The sequence below is a fragment of the Garra rufa genome, chromosome 20, assembly GCF_049309525.1.
Source record: "Garra rufa chromosome 20, GarRuf1.0, whole genome shotgun sequence".
In the NCBI taxonomy this organism is placed as follows: Eukaryota; Metazoa; Chordata; class Actinopteri; order Cypriniformes; family Cyprinidae; genus Garra; species Garra rufa.
In genome coordinates, this window is record NC_133380.1 from 16,681,603 (window position 1) to 16,708,955 (window position 27,353).

Sequence of the window (27,353 nt, forward strand, 5' to 3'; positions counted from 1 at the left end):
TTGCAGGCACAGCACGCCGGTCCACAATAGCAGTCCAATTTAACCGTAACACTGGAATATTGGAGGAAAACTCACCATCAATGGACCAGAAGGAAGCTCAATCGCTAAGAGGATCAGTCAAAAAGAGGTGCCAACCTGAATTAAATCATCTGCTCACATGCACATTGCTACCCTTGAGAAGTGTTGGCTCATCATTTCAGTAACCCCGGTCTTGCTGGATGCCGCCGGTGGAAGAGAGCTGACCTTATGAGGTACAGGACTGATACGGTGGGCGACGGACATGACCAGAGGTCTAGGTTATGACTACACGAGAGTCTTGCAGTAATGAACACATCTCCAGGAATGGCACCATCATCTCCAGTCTTGTTTTCGCCATCTCTCACCCGGCGTCCCCCCACCAGTCCCGGGAGGAGGCCGGCTTCACCTTTCAGATCGCCCTCTCCTTCTATAATGACTTCACCTAAACTATGGCAGAAAGCTGCGATATCACGTCTGGCTGAGGAGTTCTTCTGGATAGGGGGAAGTATTGTTGCATCACCCAAATGGAGAATGGGCCAGATAGGTAAGAATTAAAACACCAAATGCACTAATCCTATATTTTGGTGCTGGGTTTAATTTCAGCAACTTTCCAGCAGTTCTTGTTTTATACTTTATTCAGTTTTATGTTTAGAGTCATTTTGCATGTTATGTAAGTAATTTGAGTGCACTTAATATAATCAGACAGTGTCCTAAACTATTGGCCATTGTGAGAAACGCACCTCACGGCATATGGACACAAACAATCCGCAGAGATTAGACTGACTAGCTGCGTCACATGACCCCTCTGTCCTTGATCCGCTTCTCCAAAGCAACTTTTTGAAAACATACCGTCACTTGACTGTTAAAAGTAACCTTAGTGACTCCTGGTCCATCACCATGTCATTCTGGCATATGCGCAAAAAGTACCAGAAAATAAAAGTCAGTATAATAATATATTGGTATCTTATAATTCAAACGCCACTAGTATATTATTGTAGTATGTCACCTTAAAGTTGTTTTGTTGAATTATTTTGAAAATCTGTAAGATGCCGCCCCATAAGAGTCCATCATCATTCCAGTACTTTTTCCATGATGCATGCCAGCAGACAGAAAACAACCTTACAAACCTGTGCGTGCGTGCGTGACGCAGCTGTGTAATCTGATTGAGAAGACACTTGATACATCTGCTTGAACAATTCAACTCTGACATTGAAAGGATTTTCTTAAAGGTGCATTCAGTAAAACGTTTTCCCACTAAAGAAAATAATATTATTTTTTAAAAAATATAGGGTCTTACGTCTGCTTTTTCCACGGACATATCCACGGCTAGGATTTCTAAATTGCCTAATCCGTCCGGGTCCGGGTTTTGGCCACTGATGCTAACTTCTTTCAATGGAAAGTAGCTAAAGCCTGCTTGAAAAGTCGCTAAATGACGCTAGGTGACATTATACACAGTGTCATCCTATCCACCTTATTTGTGACCCTAGACCACAAAATCATTCTTAAGTAGCACGCGTATATTTGTAGCAATTGCCAAAAATACATTGTATGGGTCAAAATTATTGATTTTTCTTTTGTGCCAAAAATCATTAGTATATTAAGTAAAGATCATGTTCCATGAAGATATTTTGAAAATATCCAACCGTAAATACATCAAAACTTAATTTTTGATTGGTAATATGCATTGCTAAGAACTTCCTTTGGACAACTTTAAAGAAGATTTTCTCAATATTTAGATTTTTTGCACCCTCATATTCTAGATTTTCAAATAGCATTTCAAATATCTCAGCCAGATATTGTCCTATCGTAACAAACCATACATTAATGGAAAGCTTATTTAGCTTTCAGGTGATATATAAATATCATTTTTCATTTTTTTTTTAATTGACCCTTATGACTGGTTTTGTGGTCCAGGGTTAGATTTTGCAATGTGGATGTAAGCTGTTTTCTCTTGATGTGTTATACTTCTGGTTCATAAGCCGCTGTAGGGAAATAACAAGAAGAAAAACATAGTGCAGTAAATGGGAAAACTGTTTGCACTACAAACCAATGTGTTTACAATTAAAATAATATGGTAAGACAGACCAGTTTGCAATATCAAGTTGCAAAACGAGCTGTTTTGTACAGCTAAAAACAACTGGAACCAGAGGACAACGGAGACCAGAGGTATTACATTTACAAATGGCCATGCCCGATTTTACAGGAAATATAAGGTGGATAGCCTTTTACATTTGTTTGCCTCTCAGTGCTCACATACTGTATTTTAATGAAGCCAAATTATCAGCAAAACTGTTTGATAAATGTTTGTTTTTTGTTGTCAGGCAATGGGATGAATATGAAATAGTGACTGAAATGTGACCCATTAACAACAGCTCTCCCTTCCAAGATGTTAATCTGGACTAAGATCCTGATTTATATTCGAGCTGTCCTCTGACCAAAATTAAATACACATAAGATAAAGACAATGGCAGTGCTATGCTGTGATTTTAGCTGTATTTGCATGTAAAATGATTACTAAAGTAAGATCCAACAGAATATCTATTTTAACAGAATGCGCTGCTACTCTCAGAGAGCACAGCAGATGTTTTCAGCCATTTAGTAAATCCCAGCCAGGGAAAATAGGCATAATTGAGGGTTTTTTACAACATGTCACCAATCGGCCATATTGCAGGCATTGAATGTAAACAGTGGCACTGAACTAAATGAAACTCACGTATTTTGCTGATTATTGCTGCTGAAAATGGTCAGTTATTGTCATATTTTGGGCTGTACTAATTGGTCAGACTGGAAAAAACATTTGGAGTACTATAGACTGCCAAAAGTTAAAACAAATCAAGGAGAAGAGTGCAAAAAGGCGTGGTTGACCAAACTGAACCAGAGTTTCCAGAGCAAGAATCTTGACAACATTCATGTTTGTTCTTATCATTTCCGGTCAGATAGGTGAAATATTAGGCTAATATCTTAATTAATACTTCTCGTGTGTATCTTTACCTCGTATTAACCTTAGTTTGTCAAAATATTGAGCCCTTTCCTATTTACTAAGTCATTCTTTATATGATTTAGCAGCTTTCACACGTTTTTTCTGTGGTTTAGACAGAATAAATTAGCAGAACAACTTATTCAGTAGTACATTAACCGTGCTGTTGTTTACATCTAATTAACACCAATATGGCCGCACATCCAGGTAACTGACCAAACAGTGATGTAAGTGCAAACCCTCAATAGTAGACTGTTTATCACATGTGCAGCCAAATACTACTGCTAAAAAAATCCTCTTTTGGTTTTGCAGTGGAGAGATGCGTTTGCAACATGCAGGCTGGATCTCAAATGATTAAACTGAGAGGAAAATCCAAGGCTCTGGTGCGCCTCTTCTACCTAGATGAGCACAAGTCCTGCATCCGCTGGAGGCCCTCCAGAAAACATGAAAGAGCTAAAAGTGAGTCAGATAGATCACTGCTTGTGCTGCTGAGATACATCAGCATATGCTTGTTATTCTGTCATTAATTACTCACCCTCAAACCCGCAAGACCTTCGTTCATCTTCAGAACAAAAATTAACGATGACCTTGAATGTGTCAATTGCATTGTTGTCTATGCAGGTTCAGAAAGCTCTCGGATTTCATCAAAAAACATCTTAATATGTGTTCCGAAGATGAACAAAGGTCTTACCTGTTTGGAACGACATGAGGATTTGGGTTAACTATCCTTTTAAATCCAATGACAAGCACAGTTTGCTGTTCATGTACAACATTTCCTTTTGAAAGAGGAGAGGAATCAACTCTTAGTGGCGGCTGTGTTAGGAATTGAAGTCTTACAGTCTTACAATCATACAGTGAAACAATGAGTCAAGAAACAGATGTTAAATATCACGGCTGATATTACATCTGGTTCATTTGTCAGACTGTGAATAAAAGGTCAAGTTGAACACATTGCATAGTAGGTCACAGTATTCCAGTAAGTAAGCTCTGCTCTGTACTATTTATCTGGGTTATAAAGTGCACAGAATACATACTATACATTGAAGCAATAGTAAGGTAGTATGCTATCAGAGTCCTTGATTGGCTACTTGCTAGGAGGAAATGCTCATTCTTGACAGCAAATGATTTTTGAAAAGAAAAAGTTTGTACATTTTAACATTTGTAGTTAAAGTTCTGTCAACATTTAGGAGTACATTAGCATATGTAGCTTCACGCTAAACACACATGTGCTATAAGCTGTATATGATTTCATGGATTCTGACTGAATAACCAATGGAAACATCTGGATTGGATAGTGTTTTTACAGCAATATTGTCTCTGAAGATCATTCTGTCAAATAAAAATGCTTCGTTCAAGTCCGAACCACTAAAATAAAAAATGATCAAACACTCAGAGCACTGCACTGTTTTATTCCTGTTCTTGTTTTGTTCAGTCACCATTGACTCCATCCATGAGGTCTGTGAGGGGATGAGAACTGAGGTCTTCAGGCGATTTGCCAACAATAACTTTGATCCAAACTGCTGCTTCAGTATTTACCATGGAGACCACGTGGAATCTCTGGACTTGGTTTCCACGAATGGAGAAGAGGCACGGACCTGGATTACTGGCCTTAAATACCTCCTGGCAGGCATCAGTGACGAGGACAGTCTGGCAAAGAGGCAACGGACACGAGATCAATATCCTTTTAATTGTGTCCACTGAGGGGGGAAGGCTGATGGTCAGAATCCACCCATAGCCCCCCCATGTGGCCTGTTTCAGTTTGTGCAAATTATAATGTATTCTGAGTGCATATTTCCTTACATTTTGTTGCAAATGGTTGAGACAGACCTTTTCAGAAGCAGACAAAAATGGCGATGGGAATCTGAGCATTGGAGAGGTTTTACAGCTGCTCCACAAGCTCAACGTAAACCTTCCAAAGCAGAAAGTCAAAGAAATGTTCCAGGTACATTCTATAGATCTCGTCAACATGCAACGTGCAGAAATCTGGTTCATATTTTAAAAGGTGGAAAAGTTCACCATCAAAAGCTGTACTAAAATGTATTATTTTGGGGAGTCGCCAACTACAATTAAATCACATTTTCTGTATTATTACCTGAGCTGGTTTAATTTGTTTTTCCAAATAGAGTGAATGAAAAAAGTTTTTGTCACAGTATACACTGCTAGTTAAAAGTCTGTTTTTATGTCTCAACAAGGCTGCATTTGTTCGGTCAAAAATACAGTACATACAGTAATACTGTGAAATATTGTTACAATTTAAAATAACAGTTTTCTATTTGAATTTATTTTTTAATTGTAATGGATTCTTGGGATGGCAAAGCTGAATTATCAGCAGTCTGATCCTGTCATGATTCTTTAGAAAGCATTCTAATATGCTGATGCTCAAGAAACATTTCTTATTATACTTCTCATTATCAATACTGAAAACAGTGCCGCTTAATATTTTTTGGAAACTATGATGCATTTTCAGGATTATTTGATGAATAGAAAGTGCAAAAGAGCAGCATTTATTTGAAATAGAAATATTTTGTAACATTATAAATGTCTTTATTGTCACTTTCGATCAATTTAATGCATCTAAATAAAGTATATATATACAGTACCAATCAAAAGTTTTTGGACAGTACCATTTTTAATGTTTTTTTAAAGAAGTCTTTTTTGCTCACCAAGCCTGCATTTATTTGTTCCAAAGCACAGCAAAAACTGTGTGTGTATATATATATATATATATATATATATATATATATTTTTTTTTTTTTTTTTTTTTTTTTTTTCTTTTCTTTTTTTTTTTTTTTCTTCACATTTTTACTATTTAAAATAACTGTTTTCTATTTGAATATATTTTAAAATGTAATTTATTCCTGTGATTTCAAAGCTGAATTTTTACGATCATTACTCCAGCCACATCCTTCAGGAATCATTCTAATATTCTGATTTGCTGCTCAAAAAACTTTTTTTATTATTATGTTGAAAACAGCTGTGTAGAATTTTTTCAGATTTCTTTGATGAATAGGCAGTTCAGAAGAACAGCATTTATATGAAATAAAAATCTTTTGTAATATTATAAATGTATTTATCATCACTTTTGATCAATTTAAAGCATCCTTGCTAAATAAAAGTATTAATTTCTATGATTAATTTCCACAAGAAAATAATAAAATAAATAAAAATACTGACTCCAAGCTTTTAAATCTTATAGTGTATAATGTTACAAAAGTTTTTATTTCAGATAAATTCTGATCTTTGGATCTTTTTATTCATCAAAGAATCCTGAAAAAATGTACTTAACTGTTTCAAATGTTGATAATAATAATAGTAAATGTTTCTTGAACAGCAAATCAGCATATTAGAATGATTTCTGAAGGATCATGTGACATAATATATATTTAAATAGAAAGCAATTATTTTAAGTAGTAAAAATATTTCACAATATTACTGCTTTTGTTGTAGTTTGGATCAAATAAATGCAGGCTTGTTGAGCAGATGAGAAGAAAGTTATTGTCTCCAAACTTTTGAACAGTAGGGTATATACTATGTCAGTTCAGTTCCATAGTTTGCATAAACAAAAACTGCCGTTGAGCTAGCAAACAACCATGCTAGCTTGAATGAGCCTATCAAACACATTCTCCTAGCTGGTAATTTTGAAAAGTCTAATTCTACTTTGTGGTATTTCTACATAGAAAGTTTTCCTTAAATATCATCATTGCCACGTTATATTGGTTTAAATCACTTTCAGAGTGCTATTAGCAAAGATGCAGATGAGTACACTTAGTGAGTATGTAACATATGGTTCACTTTGAACAGATGGGGTTGTCTGAAACTGGTTTAACTCAAGAGTCTCTAATCCTTAATGGAGACGTATATTTCTACTGCAACCAATACCATAACACTACTTTCACTAAAAGTACAAATGAAAAATAAAATGAAGCTACGTTGTCTAAAATACCTTTCTAATTTTAATGTATATCTGCTTATAAACCTAAAATTAAAATACACTACAAGTCAGAAGTGTTTAGTAAGATTTTAATGTTTTTTAAAGAAGTGTCTTCTGCTCATCAAGCCTGCATTTATTTCATCCAAAGTACAGTAAAAACAGTACAATTTTGAAATATTTTTCTTTTTTAAATTAACTGCTTTCTATTTGAATATTGTTTATTCCTGTGGTAAAAGCTAAAGTTTCTGTATCCTTACTCCAGTAATCATCCTTACTTTCAGAAATAATTCTAATATGCTGATTTGCTGTTCAAGAAACATTTCTATTGTTATTATTATCAATAATTGAAACAGTTGAGTTCATTTATTTCAGGATTCTTTGATGAATAGAAAGTTCCAAAGATCAGCATTTATCTGAAATAAAAAGCTTTTGTAACATTATACACACTATAAGTTGTTCACGGCCGGCCAACGTGAACATGCATCATTGGAAATGGCATAATAGGGCACTTTAAATATGTGTAAGATTATGTTTTACACATTTTTTCATTTCAAAGAAAACTCTGTTCATTTACAGGAGGCTGACACTGATGAAAACCAGGGGTCATTGACGTTTGAGGAATTCTGTACTTTTTACAAGCTGATCTCGACACGCCGAGATCTTTACTTACTAATGATCACCTACAGTAACCACAAAGAGCACATGGACTTGAACGACCTCCAGCGCTTCTTGGAAAATGAGCAAAAGGCTGGTGTGATTCATTTTCCATATCTTCACATAGTTATTTGTTAATTGCGTTGCTCTTTTGATGGACATGAGCCATTATATTTGTAATTGGTATATGTTATTTTTTCCTAGATGGTAAACGTGACCAAAGAGTATTGCAAGATGATCATCAACCAGTTTGAGCCGTGTTCTGAAAACCAAACACATATGGTGCTTGGTATTGATGGTGAGAGACTCTATTTGCTTCAGAATTATTTTATTATTTGTCATTTAACACATTTATCTTGCTTTCTAAGGTTTCACCAACTACTTGCGTAGTCCAGCAGGGGACATCTTCAACCCAGAACACTATCAAGTAAATCAGGACATGACACAGCCGTTGACAAACTACTACATCGCATCGTCTCACAACACCTACCTGACTGGAGATCAGCTGCTGTCGCAGTCTCGGGTTGATATGTACGCATATGTGCTTCAGGCAGGCTGTCGCTGTGTGGAAGGTAGAAATACGTTTTAATGAGGTTTTTACAATGGTTAAACAAAATATATTATAATTCAAATGACGCAGTCTTTTTTGCCTCTCCAGTTGACTGCTGGGATGGTCCTGATGGGGAACCGATTGTGCACCATGGTTATACACTTACCTCAAAAATCCTTTTTAAAGATGTTGTTGAGACAATCAACAAATATGCATTTGCCAAAACTCAGTAAGTGGTATTTTAAATCGTTTTTTTAATAATTAATAATATAATATAATATAACTAATTCTTCCACTATCAGATATCCAGTGATCCTTTCTATAGAGAACCACTGCACTGTGCCTCAGCAGAAAAAAATGGCTGAATACCTCATGGAAGTGCTACAGGACAAGCTGGACCTGTCAAGTATTAATGTGAATGAGTCCAGGCGTCTGCCATCTCCAGAGGTTTTGAAAGGAAAAGTGCTTGTCAAGGTGAGGTAATATATTACTCTTGTCATGGAAAACATTAAGTAAAGTTGGAAAGTAGAATTTTCTTTAACCAAATCATGGAAAAAAACATTGACATTGCCGTGCTTTCCAGGGAAAGAAGCTGCCAGCGAACATTGATGCTGATGCAGAGGAAGGAGATGTGTCTGATGAAGACAGCGGTGAAGAGGATGAGGAGGAAGAGGCGCAAATTAATGGAGATGTGAGATGCTTTTTTCTTTTTTTCTACATTAGAATAGTAGGAGAGTTTAACTAAAAACCACTGTGTTCTGGATTCCAGACCACAGAAGGAGCAACAGAGACGGGCGATGAATCAAAGAAACGCTCACGGAGGTTGTTCATGGACAGCTTCAGGCGCAAGGTCTGCGAGGACTTTCCACTAGACGTATTACATTTCCAGTAAATTAGGAAAAAGAAAAGCAGCATTATACTGTTTAATGTTATAAAGTTCCGTAATCTGTGTTTCAGAAGAAAAAACGGGTCAAGAAAGAAAGGAAGAAGCCCATTCTGAGTGACTCTGATAATGAGCAAGAAATTCCAAGCAGTAATGATAAACAGGTCATCAACTATGGCAAGTGAGTATTTCAGGAGATAGTTTGTTGGTGAATTTACTGTGAACTGTGTAAAAAAAAAGAAAAAAAAAAAAGTTAAATATACAGTTAAGAAACATTGGCATCTGAGGTGTCCAGAAAGTCACAGTTAAAAGAATAAAAACATTTCAAGACAGCATTTTGGTGCCTATATATATTCTTTACCGTATATTTTAATACTAAAGCATAGCATAACTCCTGAAAAAAAAAATGATACTTCACATACAGACTTTTGGAATCTTATTTTCTCTCTATTTCAACAATTTTTTACTTAGGAAAAAATATTTAACCATAACAAAGAATTTTATTGTATTGTTATGGAAGCCCATTTCTGCCACTGAATAAAAAAAAGGTTATTGAGATTTTTTTTCTCAGAATTGCACAATATAATTTCACAATTCAAGCTTTAAACTCAGAAATGCAAGCTAAAAACTCACAATTCTGACTATTTTTCTCAGAATTGTGAGATATAAACTCGCAGTTCTAAGGAAAAAGACACAATTGTAAGACACAATTTTGAGAATAAAGTCAGAATTGTGAGTTTATATCTTACAATTCTGACATTATTTCTTGGAAATAGGAGTTTGTGTCTTGCAATTCTGAATTTATAATTCGTACTTGCAAGTTTATATCACACTATTCTGAGAAAAAAAGTCTGAATTGTGAGTTTATATCTTACAATTCTGACTTTATTTCTTAGAATTGGGAGTTTGTGTCTTGCAATTCTGACTTTATAACTCGTAATTGCGAGTTTATATCACAATTCTGAGAAAATGTCAGAATTGCGGACTTATATCATGCAATTCTGAGAAAAAAAGTTCGAATTACGAGATGTGAACTGAGAAAAAAGTGAGAATTATGATATATCTTGAGATATTTTGTTTTGATTTTCAGTGGTGGAAATGGGTTTCATAGTATTGCATAGTATACAGCTTGTTACTTGAAATAAAATAAACTGAGATAAAATATATAAAAAACCTAAACTTTTTTATATTTCAGCCAGTTGCTAATGCAATGCTGTCCTTTTCGTTTAGTTTATCTGTTAACAATTCCCATTTGTTAGCATTAGTTAACTACATTAGTTAACATGAGCTAACAATAAAACATAATTGTTAAGCATTTATTAATCCCAGTTTATAATCATTTCAACATTACTAATACATTATTAAAATCCAAATTTGTATTTGTCAATATTAATTGCCGGACCCGAGCTAACATGAACCAACAGTAGTATTTTTATTAACTGACATGAAAAAAGATTAATAATTACTTCAACAAATGAATTACTGGTTGTTAGTAAATATTAGTTAATGCATTAATTAATGTTAAATAATGAACCTTACTGTTTATCTTGATGTACTCAAATAACTAAAACTTAAAACTATAACAGTACTTCGACAAATTAAATGAGCTTTTACAGTGTGTTTCAGTGTGTATCTAAATCTATCCGGTCTTATAATAGTCTGTGTTTTATGCTAATTTCTTTTCAGACGGAGGAAAACAATGAGGCTTTCTCGTGCCCTCTCTGATCTGGTCAAATACACAAAGTCAGTGCGAGTTCATGATATAGAAACTCAAGGTGAGACCAATTTTAATACAGTTTCAACCTCAGTCATTCCATAAGCACAAACTTAAAAAAAAGTGTTCTTGAAGTTTATGTCTAAACAAACTGCATGTGTGTTACAGCATACATGTGCAGCTGGCAAGTGTCCTCCTTGAACGAAAGCCTAACTAACCAGATTCTGCAGCTAAAGCCTGCTCAGTTAGTTCGCTTTAATCAGAGACAGCTCATACGAGTCTACCCTTCCAACTACCGTGTTGATTCTAGCAACTTCAATCCTCAGCCTTTTTGGAATGCAGGATGTCATTTAGGTATGAATTAGCTTTTTTCTTTCATTTATTATGAATAATTTCCATTCTAATTATCATCAAAGCCTGTTGTTTTTCATTAATGATGAATCCTTGCTGGCAAATGGCTCTCTCTCTTTTTTATATATCACAGTTGCGCCGTGCGTTTGTTTGAAATGTTGTTTCATCTTTGCAGTCGCTCTCAACTATCAAACAGAAGGCCGTATGCTACAGCTGAACAGGGCAAAATTTGCAGCGAATGGAAACTGCGGCTATGTACTGAAGCCAAAATGCATGTGTAAAGGTAAGTTGGTGCCTGTAGAGTACAGACAAAAAAGGCACATTTCTTTGATGCATTCTATTTATTATTTTCTTTGAAAGGCAATTTTCACCACACATAATGATTGTCCTCAGGTGCCTTTAATCCTGTGCTGGAAGACCCTTTGCCAGGACACAGGAAATCTCAGCTAGTGCTCAAAATAATTAGTGGCCAGCAGCTACCGAAGCCAAAAGACTCCATGTTAGGGGACAGAGGAGAGGTGAGTTCACTCACACTGAAAGAAAAGTACATAATAATACATAACAATCCATCTGAAATTGAATGTTTTGTTGTTTAGATCATAGATCCCTTTGTGGAAGTGGAGATTATCGGATTGGCTATTGATTGCAATAAACAGCAGACAAGAGTAGTGGATGACAACGGTAAGTACAAAGCTGGATTGTGCAAACTGAACTTGGTGTTACTTTATTGAAACCTATTTAGGGTTAATGGTGGTTAAATATGGTTTTAGTGGCTGACACTCTAATGAGTGTAGGTGGCATTCAAACAGAACTCGTTTTTGATTTCCACCTCGCGGTTTGGTAATTGTTTTTCTGACGTAAACATACAGTCTTTGACTGTTGCGCCATGTCTGGTGTTTTTTTAGGTATCTACTTTTCCATTGCGTTTAAAAGTGTCAGGTTTCCTGCATATAAAATGAACATAGCGGGTACCATGATGTCAGTTTCTCAACCAAAAGACTCTTAAAGAATGATTCTTTTGAATTAGATTAAAAATGTGTAATGGTTCATATATGTATATATACAGTTGAGGTCAAACGTTTACATACACCTTGCAGAATCTGCAAAATGTTAATTATTTTACCAAAATAAGAGGGATCATACAAAATGCATGTTATTTTTTATTTAGTACTGACCTGAATAAGATATTTCACATAAAAGATGTTTACATGTAGTCCACAAGAGAAAATAATAGTTTTTTATCAAAAATGACACTGTTCAAAAGTTTACATACGCTTGATTCTTAATACTGCGTTGTTAGCTGAATGATCCACAGCTGTGTTTTTTTGTTTAGTGATAGTTGTTCATGAGTCCCTTGTTTGTCCTGAACAGTTAAACTGCCCACTGTTCTTCAGAAAAATCCTTCAGGTCCCACAAATTCTTTCAGCATTTTTGTGTATTTGAACTCTTTCAAACAATGACTATGATTTTAAGATTTACCTTTTCACACTGAGGACAAATGTTATTACAGCTATTACAGAAGGTTCAAACGCTCACTGATGCTTCAGAAGGAAACACAATGTATTAAGAGCCAGGGGGTGAAAACTTGAATTTGATGATCAGAAACATGTAAGTATCTTCTGTAGCTTCTGAAGGGCAGTAATATATGAAAAGAAAACATGATATTTAAGCAAAATAAGAAAAATGTACACTTCATTCTGTTCAAAAGTTTACACCCCTGGCTCTTAATGCATCGTGTTTCCTTCTGAAGCATCAGTGAGCATTTGCACCATCTGTAATAGTTGCATGAGTCCCTCAGTTGTCCTCAGTGTGAAAAGATAAATCTCAAAATCATACAGTCATTGTTGGAAAGGGTTCAAATACACAAAATGCTGAAAAACCAAAGAAATTCTGGGACCTGAAGGATTTTTCTCAAGAACAGAGGGCAGTTTAACTGTTCAGGACAAACAAGGGACTCATGAACAGCTATTACTAAACAAAAACAACAACAAAAAAACACAGCTGTGAATCATTCAGGTAACAACACAGTATTAAGAATCAAGTGTATGTAAACTTTTAAACAGGGTCATTTTTATAAATTCAACGATTATTCTCTCTTGTGGAATATATGTAAACATCTCTTATGTGAAATATCTTATCCAAGTCAGTTTTAAATAAAAAACACATGCATTTTGTATAATCCCTCTTATTTTGGTAAAATAATTAACATTTTGCAGATTCTGCACGGTGTATGTTAACTTCTGACCTCAAAATCATTAGTTTCACATATGTGACCCTGGACCACAAAACCAGTCATAAGGTTTAATTTTACAAAACTGAGATGTATGCATCACATGAAAGCTCAATAAATAAGCTTTCTATTGATGTATGGTTTGTTAGGATAGGACAATATTTGGCCGAGATACATCTATTTGAAAATGAGGAATCTGAGGGTGCAAAAAAATCAAAATACTGAGAAAATCGCCTTTAAAGTTGTCCAAATTAGGTTCTTAACAATGCATATTACTAATCAAAAATTACATTTTGATATATTTACAGTAGGAATTTTACAAAAATCTTCATGGAACATGATCTTTACTTAAAATCTATAATTTTGACCCATGCAATGTATTTTTGGCTATTGCTACAAACATACCCCAGCGACTTAAGACTGGTTTTGTGGTCCAGGGTCACATATATCTTGTTATAGTGCAGCCAAATGTAAAGCATTGCCCATGTTTTAATGCTACATTAACAGGTTTTAACCCCATGTGGGAGGAGACACTAGTGTTTACGCTGCATATGCCTCAGATTGCCTTAGTACGCTTTATGGTTTGGGACCATGATCCAATTGGACGAGACTTCATTGGACAGAGAACCATAGCATTCAAAAGCATGTTGCCAGGTAAATTACATGCCAGTTGCTAACATTTTTGTCAATAATTCAGTCAGTCAGTCAGCCTTATATTATTTCCTTGTTCCTCAGGCTATCGACATGTCTATTTAGAAGGTATGGAAGAAGCATCTATCTTTATCCATGTTGCCATTAACGACATCACAGGAAAGGTAACTTTTTATTAGACTTCTTTTTCTTTTGCATAGATGTAGCTTTGTTGTTGATAACATTATAAAGAAGTTTTGCTGATATACACTGTGCACCTAGGGCAAAAGCTGCTTTAAATGCAAAGGATGGTCACACCAAATGTCAATTTAATTTAGTTAATAGAAATTAATAGATCTCTGTGTGGAGCACTAGCTGTTGTCAGACTCCTAGTGCAAGCAAAAATCTCACTGGATTATTACAATTAATGGCAAAATGAATGTTTGTAAATGTAACCTGATATTTCCTACTGACACACTACAGCAAAAGATAGAAATAACTGACTTAAAACCATTTTTAGCTGGTGAAAATACTAGTGTTCCAATAATTTTGTCTACCACTGTATGTATTACCAGGTCAAATCCAGCAACGCAGTAAAGCAGCTAATCAAGAAAAACCTTATGCAGACGTCTGAAGATGGCACAAGGTCATCTTTTGGCCCAAACTTCCTTCGGAAAGGTGCTAGAAAGAACCAAGCGAAAGTGAAAGGCTCAGTCGACTGCTACACCAAAGAGGACTATCTAAACAGACGTTACAGTGATGACGTGAGCTCGAAGGACAGCAAGAGCACCTCACAGTCTGAATCTTTGCTCAGAGGAGCTCAAAGTGAACCCCTAAGAAGGGCCCATAAGGTCTGTTTTCAAGAGCCAGAAGGATCTCATGAGGCACGGCGCCGCCTGTCCTCCATCACATGCTTTGGTGGAGCAGGAGTAGCTATGGACCACACCAACTTAGCTTTTGATTCAGAAACAGACATTCAGACTGTTGTTGTTCAATCACACCTTGAGGATACCAAAGAGTTGACTGTTCCAAGACGAAATAAACAGGAGCGTGAGTCTACAGACATGACGATACCGAAGATGAATGTTCCCGCTTCAACACTGAATAATCAGCCCTTGATTTCAGGTGTTAAATCTGAGGCTTCAGAGCAGGAACCTGAAATCTATGAACCTCAAGACAGTCAGAAAGCTCAATCAGAACCTACACAAGAGTGTGAGCCCTTAAACTTCCATCCAATACCTGACGGAGTACTAGATCCTTCCAGTGGAACGTTAAACACCAGAAATGTGGTGCTCAGGAATAAATTTGGACGTTCTTTAGATGGTAGGCTTAACCCTCAGTGGCAACCGTTGTCAATCCCCGCAACCCCTGCGCTGAGCAGACGCAGAAATGACCCAGATGCATCATCGTCCAAAGATTCACCATTTATAGGACGTAGGTCACAAAGCGTTCCAAGACGCCGTCCACCCTCGCCGCCAAACACACCCCATCGCGTTAGGAACCAGTACCCTCTCCCTCAGTGCAGTTACTCTGCACCCAAAAACTCTATTGCTAATAATCACAACCTTGCTGAGAGTGAATCAAGCAGCCTAAGTAGTTTGGACAGCCTTGACCTGAGTACTCTGCCATCCCGTTTCCCTGACAACCAGCAGCAGACAATGGGCACACTGCAGAGGGAAATGAATGCTCTGTTTGAGCAGAAAATGCGTGAGATTCGCTGCCATTCGCCACTGTTTTTCAGAGGTAAGTCGTAAGGCACAGAAAAGCGCTTATGTTAGTGTTGTTTTCATGCTTTTTGAGTAAACAAAAATCACTTTTTATTTGACCTTACGAGTGATCTCACTGATGTTAATTTGTGGTGTGGTTTTCATCTTTTTTAGATTCATCCACATTGTAGAAAAAGAACATGCATGTGAAACCTAAGAAGAAACAGAAATAAATTCCACAGACGCTACAGGAAGAAAAGCGATTACATAAATACATATTTGTATTTTGAACAAGTATTACCTTGTTTAAATCTTACTCATCGGCTCATGCCATCTGGGCTTTTTTTCACAGTTTAAAACTAGACATATGTTTCTACCCTTGTTTATAAAAAAGCAGTGACACGTTGGTGTTAGATCAGGTTTATTAATTCATTAATATACATGGTGCCAGAATGCATGCCTCTTTTGTGATAGTAAGAAGTGTTTTCTTTTTTAATATATATAAATGTATTTATTTTTCCCATGTTTGGATTACAAAACAACTGTAATATGTTACTTGTCATTTTTACTTATATAAAATATTTCATTTTTCATAGACATTTTCCTTGCATTTCCTCTGGTGTACAGAATTTGTTAACAAACATAAAATCAAATTTACTCTTTGTTCAGTTGTCTGCTATCTTTGTCATTCATTAGCGAAATAGATTTCATATTTAACATAATGCTGGTCTAAAAATCTCTGTTTTGAGATGGAATGCATGAAAATAATCTAATACAAACAACTGCATTCGATTTTGCTGCAAGATTTAAATGAAAAGGTTTCTTATTGCAACTTACACTACCAGTCAAAAGTTTTTGAACAGTAAGATTTTTATTTTTTTAAAGACGTCTTTTCTGCTCACCAAGCCTGCATTTATTTGATCCAAAGTACAGCAAAAACAGTAAACTATTGAAATATTTTCACTATTTAAATTCACTTTTCAAAGCTAAATTTTCAGCATCATTACTCCAGTCTTTTGTATCACATGGTCCTTCAGAAATCGTTCTAATATTCTGATATGCATATGATTGAGTACATTTTTTACTGTTTAAAAACTAACTGGTAGTGTAGCTTGATTTAAATGTAAAAAGTTGTTTAAAAAGTATTAAAACTTCTGCAATTTAGTACATCTTAATCAGTTAAAATGTAAAATGTTAAAAAAATATAGAATTATTTAACTTGGGAAATAGTAATAATACCTAGCACCGGATCATGTACAAACCTATGAACAGTAAAGTCGTTCTGCTACGTAAGACTTGCATATTACATCATTGTTGTTGAGCATTTTATGCCTTGTTTTTGTCTGAGGTTTCCTGGTCTTCCTTTGTGTTGGCCATTCTTAAACGCTGGCTCAGCTCCTGAGTCAAAACTGCGCAGCAGGATTTCTGTATGGATGAGAACAGGTTTATTTTCACCAACTGTAAAAACAAAAATTGTGCTACTGTACAGTTTAAATCTGTCCTTAAGTTTAACGACAATTAAAAATTGTAAATGTTCTTCCTGGCATGGTAGTGTGTGTTTATATTGGCATTATATTGGTATTACTTGCCTTCTGCTCCCCTGCAGTGCTGCGAGACTTTGAGGTGAGTTCAAACAAGGAGAGCAGCACTCCAATCCCAAGGCCTATAGCCAGAACCAGGAAGATGCCCTTCACGCTGTGGGCCCTCAGAGACGAGCCTTTGGCACTATCCGGTATACAGCTGCTGGCCCACCACTTAGTGCGCAGGTACGCCAGCTCCCCAGCCTCACTCAGCTGCAGGATGGCCACACTTAGGTTCTTCAGCATGGGAGATCCTGTTCCAAACAACACTGTTATTTTTTGGGTAAAGTGTATTCACCCCCAGGCCACCTGAGATGTAGATGGCTTTGTTTCTTCATTGGAACAAATTTGGGGGAAATTTATCATTGTGTCATTTGTTTACTAATTGATCCTCCGCAGTGAATGGGTGCCGTCAGAATGACAGTCCAAACAGCTGATAAAAACATCACAATAATTCGCAAGTCTGTATGACTCACTCAAAATTCATTAAGTCATTCTTAACTTCAAACAGTTGCTTGTGGCTATAATATCCATAGTCCATAATCCATGATATTGCTTTCTCCAGTGAAAAAGTCATCTTGTTTGAATAAAGAGAGAAACATGAACAGATTAAGCAAAAACAGTTCAAAACTGTTAAAACTGTTTTAAACAAATATGTGGATTTTGATGTAAGAGGACAACAGGGAATGGACTTTTTTTCACTGGAGGAAACACTATTATGGATTATCAACTAGTATTTTGGCTAGAAGCAGTGGCTAATGGATAAGTTCACTTATATATCACAGATAATTTACTCACCACTTTGTCATTCAATTCTTAAATTCGTAAAGAAATTGTGTTGAATTTCCAAAATGCAGTTTCAATGCATCTTCAAAGTGCACTAAACGATCCCAGCCGAGGAAGAAGGGTCTTATTTAGAAAAACGATCGGTCATTTTCGAAACAAATTGACAATTTATATACTTTTTAACCTCAAACGCTCATTTTGTCTCGTCTCTGCGATGCGCATACGAAGTCTGTAATCTGGGTGAATACAGTTAGGGTAGGTCGAAAAACATCTTGTTTTCTTTTTCAACGTCAAAACTGCCTTATATCGCTGTTAACTTTTTTTTTTTTTGTAAAGGGCATTTTATCTACTTATCTATTTTATCTGTACGTTCACTTTGTAAACACTGGGTCGGTACTCCTGCCGCGATGTAGGACGATTTTGAAGTTGGGGAAGAAAACGAGATGGGAGTTTTTCGACATACCCTAACTGTATTGACCCGGAAAAAACAGAGTTCACGCAGACCTAGACAAGACGAGCGTTTGAGGTTACAAAAGTATATAAATTGTGAATTTGTTTCGAAAATGACCGATCGTTTTGCTAGATAAGACCCTTCTTCTTTGGCTGGGATCGTTTAGAGCTCTTTGAACCTGCATTTAAACCGCATATTGGAAGTTCAAACTCAGGGACACCATTGAAGTCCACAATATGGAGATAATTCCTGAAATGTTTTCCTCCAGAAACATACTTTTTTATCGACTGAACAAAGAAAGACACAAACATATTGGATGACAAGAGGGTGAGTAAATTATCTGTAAATTCTTGTTCACATTAACTGATGGATTGAAGTTATGTGGATTATTGTGACGTTTTTATCAGCTGTTTGGACGCTTATTCTGACGGCACCCATTCACTGCAGAGGATCCATTGGCGAGCAATTGATGTAATAAAAAAAAGAAAAGAAACTCATCTACATCTTGAATGGCCTGAGGATGAGGTAAACTTTTACCAAATTTGCATTTTTTGATGAACTATATGGCAACTAAAACATATTTATGTTTTTACACTTTTACACAATTGTAGTAAATTTGACAAGTAATTACAAAGAAACAGCAAGTAACACACTGAATTTAACATTAAATTTTGTGCAAGTAAATAATAAAATTGTATTTTCTAATAATCTTTATTTACAACTTTGATCAATCATTTTTACAGTGTACATCTATTAAAAACCTGCATAAATATGTTTGTCTCACCAAGAGGAGTTACAATGCTGTAACCTCTCATCCCGATGACCTCATGTGCGCGGACCAGTTCGCAATGCCGTGCCACGGCCAAGTCCAAGGACACTGATTCTCCAATAAAAGCATAGTTTCCTTCCTTTGCTCTCTGGACACCCTCATCCATGGAGGACACGAAACTCTTTCTCCGCTCCATGTGCTCAAAGATGCGACGGTAAGCTGGGTTATTTGAGTTCTGTGCAAAAAGAAAACAATTTAGTAAACCTTTTCTGTAACATCTGGCAGGAATGAATTTGAGTAATCAGAAAAACGTGTGGATATTATTCATGTGATCAGACCTTAAAGAAGGCAAGGGTGGAGGAGCCGGAAAGTGTTCCATATTCTATTACTTCCTGATTAGCCAAGTCTTCGAAACCTTTAATCATGAGCGGTGCAGAGTCAGCCCCCTGAGAGGAACTGAGGTTGGAAAAATAACAGGCCAGAAGCACGATGGCAAACAACCACCAGGTACAACTGATAACCCTTCCTGACACAGCTTTAGGGTGAGGGCCTGCACCTGCAGAAAGCAAAACAAATGAGAGGAAAAGACGTTATCCCTCCATTATCAATGACTGAAAAGCAGTTTGGATGGAAAAATAGCTGCAGGCAGGCAATAAAGGGCCAAGCACACCAGTGAAATATACCTTGAAATGCTGACTACACAGTATGTGGAAAATACAATGTAGGGCTGCATATTCTGCTTTCTAAAGACAGTTGGTTTAATGGATATAAGTATATTATGTAGGAGGTACAGGCATTAAATTTTGCAGACTTTGTAAGGGTATGGCGGCGATGACGTTTTTCAAGTCATTTGTGTCCTTTTTGGCGTTTTCACCAGCAAATTTGTTCACTTCCAGAATAAAACATTCTGATAATTTGCTCAACCCCATGTCATCAAAGATGTTCATGTTTTTCTTTCTTCAGAAAAGAAATTAAGGTTTTTGAGAAAAAACATTCCAGGATTTTTCTCCATGTAGTGGACTTCAATGGTGGCCAATGGGTTGAAGGTCCAAATTGCAGTTTCAGTGCAGCTTCAAAGGGCTCTACACGATCTCAGGCAAGAAATAAGGGTTTTATCTTGTGAAAAAGCTGGTAATTTGCTAAAAATACATGTTGTGTCACGTTGGAAAGGTCACTTGTGATGTATAGGCGGAAGTACCTATAGTAGTCAAATGCCCTTTAGAAAAAAGGTAAAACAATGATGTCGGATGATTTTGAAGTTGGAGGAGAAAACAAGATTGAGTTTTTTGCCCTACACTACTTTTCTGAACCAAAGTACACAGACGAAGAACTAACAGTGTGTGTTTTTTCCAACATGATTACATAATGCATGAAGTCGTAGATGCGCATTGCAGAGCTAGTGAAAGACAAGCATTTGTGGTTAAAAGTATGTAATTATATATTTTTCTTTTAAATGACAATTGTTTCGCTAGATAAGACCCTTATTCCTTGGCTGGGATCGTGTGGAGCTCTTTGAAGCTGCATTGAAACTGCAATTTAGACCTTCATCCTGTTGGCTCCCATTGAATTCCACTAAATGGAGAAAAATCCTGGAATGTCTTCCTCAAAAACCTTAATTTCTTTTCGACTGAAGAAAGAAAGACATGAACATCTTGGATGACAAAGTAATTTTAAGAATTTTTTATTCTGGAAGTTTACTAATCTATTAATGATGCACTACTTTGGCCTCTCTATTAGTAGCTGGACTATTTTTTTTTTTACAAACAGCAATGTTATTATCCTTAACTCAAACTATTAAACCTATTTTTATTAAAGTTACTAAAATAAGCATTATTACTGGAAATGAAAATTAAATGGAAACTAAAACTAAACTAAATCTAAAAAATAAAAATAAATTAAACCTAAATGCTAATATCAAATAAAGTTGCTGTAAATATAAATATGAATATGATACTACAAATGGCAGTTTAAGCATCTGGAAATAAATCAAATTTAACTAATATATAAGAACAAATAAAAGTTCAAACAAAAGCAAACAACAAAATTAAACAAACTAAAATGAAAACTGAAAAATATGTAAATAAAAACAAATCCTAATTCATAATAGTGACATGATGTGTAGTTAGTGACAAAAATATTAATTGTGCCATAATATTGAGTAGCAAGTGCCACGATATTTATAAAAACTATAATAGTATATAAATACTACTAAAATAACACTGATGGACATGATGTAATTTCACAGCAAATCCAACTTGACCATTCAAAATATACAGTCAATTTTTTTTTTTACTAGTGGGTGCAGGACACTATAGTTAATTTATGTTAGTGAGGATAGCAAAATAAAGTAAACGGTGACATATTATACCCCCCCCCCCCCCCCAAAAAAAAAAAAAAAATCATACAGTGGACTACTAGTCAAATTGATTTAAAAAAAAATTAATTGCTAAGACCTTTTTATACCACAGACTGAACAAAATTAAGCATTGCTTGGTATTGGTTGACCTAAATTAGTATTATCTAATTATGAAGATGAATTAGTTTTGACACAGTTGTAACTCTTGAGTTCTGGTCATATTTTATTACCATTTTCTAAACTATAGCGAATAAACTGTGATAATGTAAGAATGTCTGAATAAATTTTGGTTTGACTATAAATCATCATTGTAGAAAAAAACGTCCATGCACCAACACACAAAAAAACAACAATATAAGTGATTATTGTGAGGCTTGATTTGAAATAATTTTGGTGAAGATTCCACAGACGGACTTCTGGTTTGTCAGTGCAGGACCTGCTGTTACATTCATTTAGATGTTTACCTTGCAGACTTAGGGCTCCCGCAGCGTACCACAAACTATGGAGAAGAGTGAAGCGATTTGGCTCAGTCTCAGGCTGACTCCATTCACAGGGACTCAACCTTAATACAAAGACAAATGTAGAATTGAGTTTCGGAGATAAGTTCATAAATCCTATTTAGAAACCGTCACGGGAAAACAGGGCAGCAGTTGTACTAATAGTATTGTGTAAAATGTTTTGTGTTGTGCTCTTGTTCTGTGTCTCTGGTGTTCTGTTCCTTTCTCTGACCTTCCCACAATGCAGATGCAGACTGCAGTCACAAAGTATGCAATCAGGATGCCGAACCAGGTCTCCCCAGAGAAGGGGGAGAGGAAGTCAAAAAACCCGGCCTCTTCAGAAATGATATCTTTGCGGAGGAGGATACTGATTCCGGTCTGCATGTAAGGTTTTGTCATTCCCACAGCCTTCTCACGGGCGGCAGTGAGAGTGAGGGGAGCCACGGCGAGATCAGCTTCCTGTGAACAAAACACATGAAAGGTTTGATATTACTTAATATCATTGGGATTATTTCATTGCCATGCTGGTTTATGATTTATATGCATCAGTACAATACCAGTACTATTGTGTGTTCTTCTGTAAAACGCATCACATACCCCTCTTACAACCTCCCCAATCATTCCGTTCCAGTTTCCACTTTCATCCTGCCGGCCGTACGCTCCATCCTTTACCAGGTGAACCTTGTATTTGAAACCCAGTTTCTTCGCCAGCTCAGTCAGCAGATCCATACAGTAGCCTTCCAACTGCGAGCCCTTGCTCATTGTGTAGGGGTCTTGCTGAAATAAAAAGAAAAATTAAGTTTCTTAGTATAATCTAAATAAGAAATTGTCCATACAATGAAATTATTGTTACTATAAATTATATTTAACAGATAGTTCACACAAAAATGAAAATTCCATTATTAATTACTCACCCTCATGTCGTTCCAAACCCTTAAAACCTTTGTTTATCTTCGGAACACAAATTAGGAGATTTTTGATGAAATCCGAGAATTTTTTTACCCTACATAGACAGCAATGCAACTGACACGTTTAAGGCCCAGAAAGGTAGTAAGGACATCGTTAAAATATGTGCTGTCATGAACGTGTGTCGAAGACTGACACAAAAGAGAAAAAATGGTTGAATAAAGTCGTTATTTTTGTTTTCTTGTACACAAAACGTATTCTCGTAGCTTCATAACATTACAGTTGAATCACTTATGACACATGGACTTTTTACTACCTTTTTGGGCCTTGAACATGTCAGTTGCATTGCAAGGTCTTTTGTTTCATCAAAAATATCTTAATTTCTGTGTTCTAAAGATGAACAAAGGTCGTACAGGTTTGGAAGACATGAGGGTGAGTAATTAATGACACAATTTTCATTTCTGGGTGAACTATCTCTTTAAAATACATCATACTTTAACATTTTTAACTATTTTAATCCTTACCTTTATGGTGGTAACTATCAGTTCTTGCCTTGCTGAAATTGAAAGATTATAGTAAAATTATTATTATTATTTATATAATTAATTTATATTAAAGCAAATGCATGATTTCGTTTTAAAATACATGTTTTCTTTTTAAATATGTTTTAAAATGTAATTCATGTTGGCAAAATTTAAATTTTAGCAGCCATTACTCCAGTCTTTCAGTATTATGATCCTTAAGAAATATGAAATACTATGCTAATTAGCTGATTTGCTGCTCAAGAATATAATTTTACAATTGTAATTTTACATTTAAATATAAAGTTCAAAAGAACAGCATTCATGTCAAATATTTAATTCATCCTTGCTGAATATACACAAGTCAAAAGTTTTTGAACCGATTTTTAATGTTCCTAAAGAAGTCTCTTCTGCTCACCAAGCCTGCTTTTTTTATTTAAAGTACAGCAAAAACACTAAAATTTCAAAATATTTTTACTATTTAAAATACCTCTTTTCTATTTGAATATATTTTCAAATGTAATTTATTCCTGTGATTTCAAAGCTGAATTTTGGCGTCAATAATCCAGTCACATGATCCTTCAGAAATCATTCCAATATTCTGATTTGCTGTTAAAAAACATTTATTATTATTATTATTGTTTTGAAAACAGCCAAGTTTCTTTGATGAATAGATAGTTCAGAAGAACAGCATTTATCTGAAATAAAAATCTTTTGTAACATTATAAATGTCTTTATCATCACTTTTGATCAATTTAAAGCATCCTTACTAAATAAAAGTATTAATTTCTATAATTTCATTCCCAAAATATAAAAATTAAACTGACTCTAAGATTTTGAATGGTATAGAGTATATATTGTTACAAAAGCTTTTTATTTCAGATAAATGCTGATCTTTAGATCTTAAGATCTATTTATCAAAGAATCCTAAAAAATGTACTCAGCTGTTATATTGATATTTATTAATATTGATAATAATAAAAAAAAATGTTTTGTGAACAGCAAATCAGCATATTAGAATGATTTCTGATAGATCATGTAACTGAAGAGTAACGGTGCTGAAAATGTAGCTTTGATCACAGGAATAAATTACATTTTAAAATATATTCAAATAGAAAGCAGTTATTGTAAATAGTGAAATATTTCACAATATTACTGCTTTTGCTGTATTTTGGATCAAATAAATGCAGGCTTGGTGAGCAGAAGAGACTTCTTTAAAAACATTTTACTGTTCAAAAACTTTTGACTGGCAGTGCAAGTTTTAATTTTAATCGTGCTGAATCCAAACTGTTGAACAGTAGTGTAAATAACATTAAGATCTCATCACAGGACCCTGCGGGTAAAACCAAAATTTGAATGAAATTTGAAGGGATTGAAGTCGATAAACAAAACAGAGTCCTACTGAGTAAACACATCTGAAAACCTCAGATCTGTTCAAGAGTGCGTTTGTTCAAAAGTGACCTCAAGTTGACACAGAGAGACATGGCCAAGCTTTCAGTGGCTCCTCTATTGATCTGCCAAATCCGTTCTCTGGCTTAGAGTCTCATTTCCTGCTGCATTTGTGTCACAAATAGCTCCATCTTAAATTAGCCAGAGTCATCAGAGAATCTTTTGTTCAGCAGCCATCTTTAGCGAAAAAGCCCCATCCCAGCTCCGTCTGCGAATCTCGGGGAGATAATGATGAGTGAATGGCACGGCTACGTTTGATGCCCTCTTAGGCAGCTTCCGGGTTTCCGGAACCCGCAACGCTTGGCTGCGTTGTTCTGCTTTCTCAGAAGTGAGAGACAAGAATCTCATTGCAGGGCTGAACTGTGACTAATTGGAGTTACTGTTTTTTGTCACTTGATATCGAAGGCCTGGTAAGGGCAGTCAAAGCGTATCTGAAGCTGAAGTTAAGCAAGGCCCTTAGGACTCCATCAACACCATAGCGTGATGTTGACACTCATCAGCTCCTCCTATTGAATTTATGACAGACACAGAGGGTCCCCGACATGCTGTCATAGCTTGGCATGTCTTAAACACTGTTCTGCTTGTTCGAGGCTTTGAATTGATTTATAACCGTTTTTGAGAAGGTTTCAGCTGGCTGATTTCCTGTCTGTCAGAATGGGGTATGAAGTGTGCCAAGCAGGATGTGGTCACTATCTTTGATGATGTGCCCAGCTGACTGTTCAGCTATTTATCATATGACAGGCCTGTGAAATTCAAGAAGTTCACGCAGCGAGGACAAGACGAGTTGGCACAGATTGCATCATAGCTGCTGTTTATGAAATTACACGAGATGCCGTAAAAAATAAGTAATGCCTCTATTGTACTCTTTGCAGAAGCAGAAATGATTCTAAGATGGAATACAAGAAATAATTTGATGTGCTGTGTGATGCCATTACATCATAACAATTTCACAGGAGACAAAAACAGAATATTGTAAAACATGTTTAACTTTTACATTATATATCCATATATCAACAATCAAACTTTGGAAATACCTGCTATGCAGATATCTGACGCCAGCAGCAATACTACGCAGATAGAGACAATTCCCAACATGTTGCTGATTCTGACCTGCAAGCCAAACAGACATTCTGACTGTTTATATATTAACACTTTTCTCAATTACAACATTACATGTATGTATATGCTTCATATAGTCTACTTTATTACAATTAATAATACTAAATAGTCCTAATACTGAATAGGCTGTTTAGTATTAATAAATATAATTATATGTACAACCACATTTTAATGACAGTAATAAAATATGAGCAGTTTCTACAGCATACTTCAAATCAAACAGACATAAATGACTTTGTAAGGATCTATCAATCAAACAGCATCCTCCCAGTTTCATACTTACCATTATGTCTGCTGTGAAATTCCACTGTGCTGGGGCTGCACTGACACTGGCGCCGATCAAGACAGTGCTGTGCTTTGCAATAATGAATTAGAGGGTTCCCACTAAAGGCTTGGGGAAAGCCAATGAGTTTCGGGGGGTGGAGAAAGTCATTCAAACACTTATAATGAAATGTGGGTTGATAGAATGTTCTGGAGCTAGATGAATTATAGATTTGATATAGGCCTACTTTCAGAATATGTTAGATACAGACCTTTGTCTAACTATAGTAACCATGATTTTTAAATTTAATTGTAGTAAAACCATGGTTAATGTTCGTAAGAGGTCTTAAAGGTGAAAACAAGATAACCGCCAAGGCAACCATTTTGCTTTAAAGCCACTTTTATGCACAAACTACAATAATAATAAAAAAAACTTACAAAATTAACCATGGTTTTATTATAGTAAAAGTGTGGTAATCATGTTTTTGGCAGATTAATGGTTAATTTGTGGTTACCATCGTCTGACTATAGTAACCATGATTTTTTAGTTTTACCTGTAGTAAAACCATGGTTAATGTTTGGAGGAGGTCCTGAAGGAGAAAACAAGATGACTGCCAAGGTAACCATCTTTGTCATGATCTGGGCTGTGGGTCTCCCCTCAGCCTCCTGAGGTCGCTGTTCCTACACTGCACTTCCTGATTGCATTCACCTGTCTTTGTCATTAGCACTGATTTCACTGAGCATGACGTAACCACATGAAAGACACCAAATCACGGGACCTGAGAACACAGCCGATCCATGCACCGTGACAATCTTTCTTTTTAAGGCCACTTTCATGCACAAACTACAATAAAAAACCCTTACAAAAATGAACTATGGTTTTATTATAGTAAAAGTGTAGTAATCATGTTTTTTTTCTGGCAGATTGATTACCATTTGTATAACCACAGTTTTACACAAATACCATGGTTAAACTATGGTTAATGTATCAAAACCATGGTTAATTTGTGGTTA

At 35.7% G+C, this 27,353-nt stretch overlaps 2 protein-coding genes across 2 annotated transcripts; one reads left to right on the forward strand and one right to left on the reverse strand.

Annotated features, from left to right (window-relative positions):
• On the forward strand, positions 1 to 16,307 carry LOC141293256 (1-phosphatidylinositol 4,5-bisphosphate phosphodiesterase eta-2-like). The gene is made up of 21 exons (XM_073825290.1): positions 1 to 562; positions 3,308 to 3,454; positions 4,428 to 4,670; positions 4,807 to 4,937; positions 7,503 to 7,673; positions 7,785 to 7,878; positions 7,949 to 8,152; positions 8,239 to 8,359; positions 8,433 to 8,604; positions 8,714 to 8,821; positions 8,900 to 8,980; positions 9,088 to 9,194; positions 10,700 to 10,788; positions 10,896 to 11,081; positions 11,254 to 11,361; positions 11,472 to 11,596; positions 11,675 to 11,759; positions 13,816 to 13,962; positions 14,044 to 14,123; positions 14,514 to 15,681; positions 15,819 to 16,307. Exons 1-21 carry the CDS (start codon positions 325 to 327, stop codon positions 15,833 to 15,835), a joined length of 3,822 nt encoding a protein of 1,273 aa, XP_073681391.1. The 5' UTR covers positions 1 to 324; the 3' UTR covers positions 15,836 to 16,307.
• Positions 16,053 to 26,462, reverse strand: LOC141293255 (probable glutamate receptor). Its single transcript, XM_073825289.1, has 10 exons — positions 26,362 to 26,462; positions 25,994 to 26,069; positions 23,514 to 23,545; positions 22,681 to 22,860; positions 22,316 to 22,542; positions 22,051 to 22,148; positions 19,569 to 19,786; positions 19,246 to 19,465; positions 17,234 to 17,478; positions 16,053 to 17,069 (listed from the first exon to the last, which is right to left on the reverse strand). Exons 1-10 carry the CDS (start codon positions 26,362 to 26,364, stop codon positions 16,971 to 16,973), a joined length of 1,398 nt encoding a protein of 465 aa, XP_073681390.1. The 5' UTR covers positions 26,365 to 26,462; the 3' UTR covers positions 16,053 to 16,970.
• Positions 26,463 to 27,353: the final 891 nt, after the last annotated feature.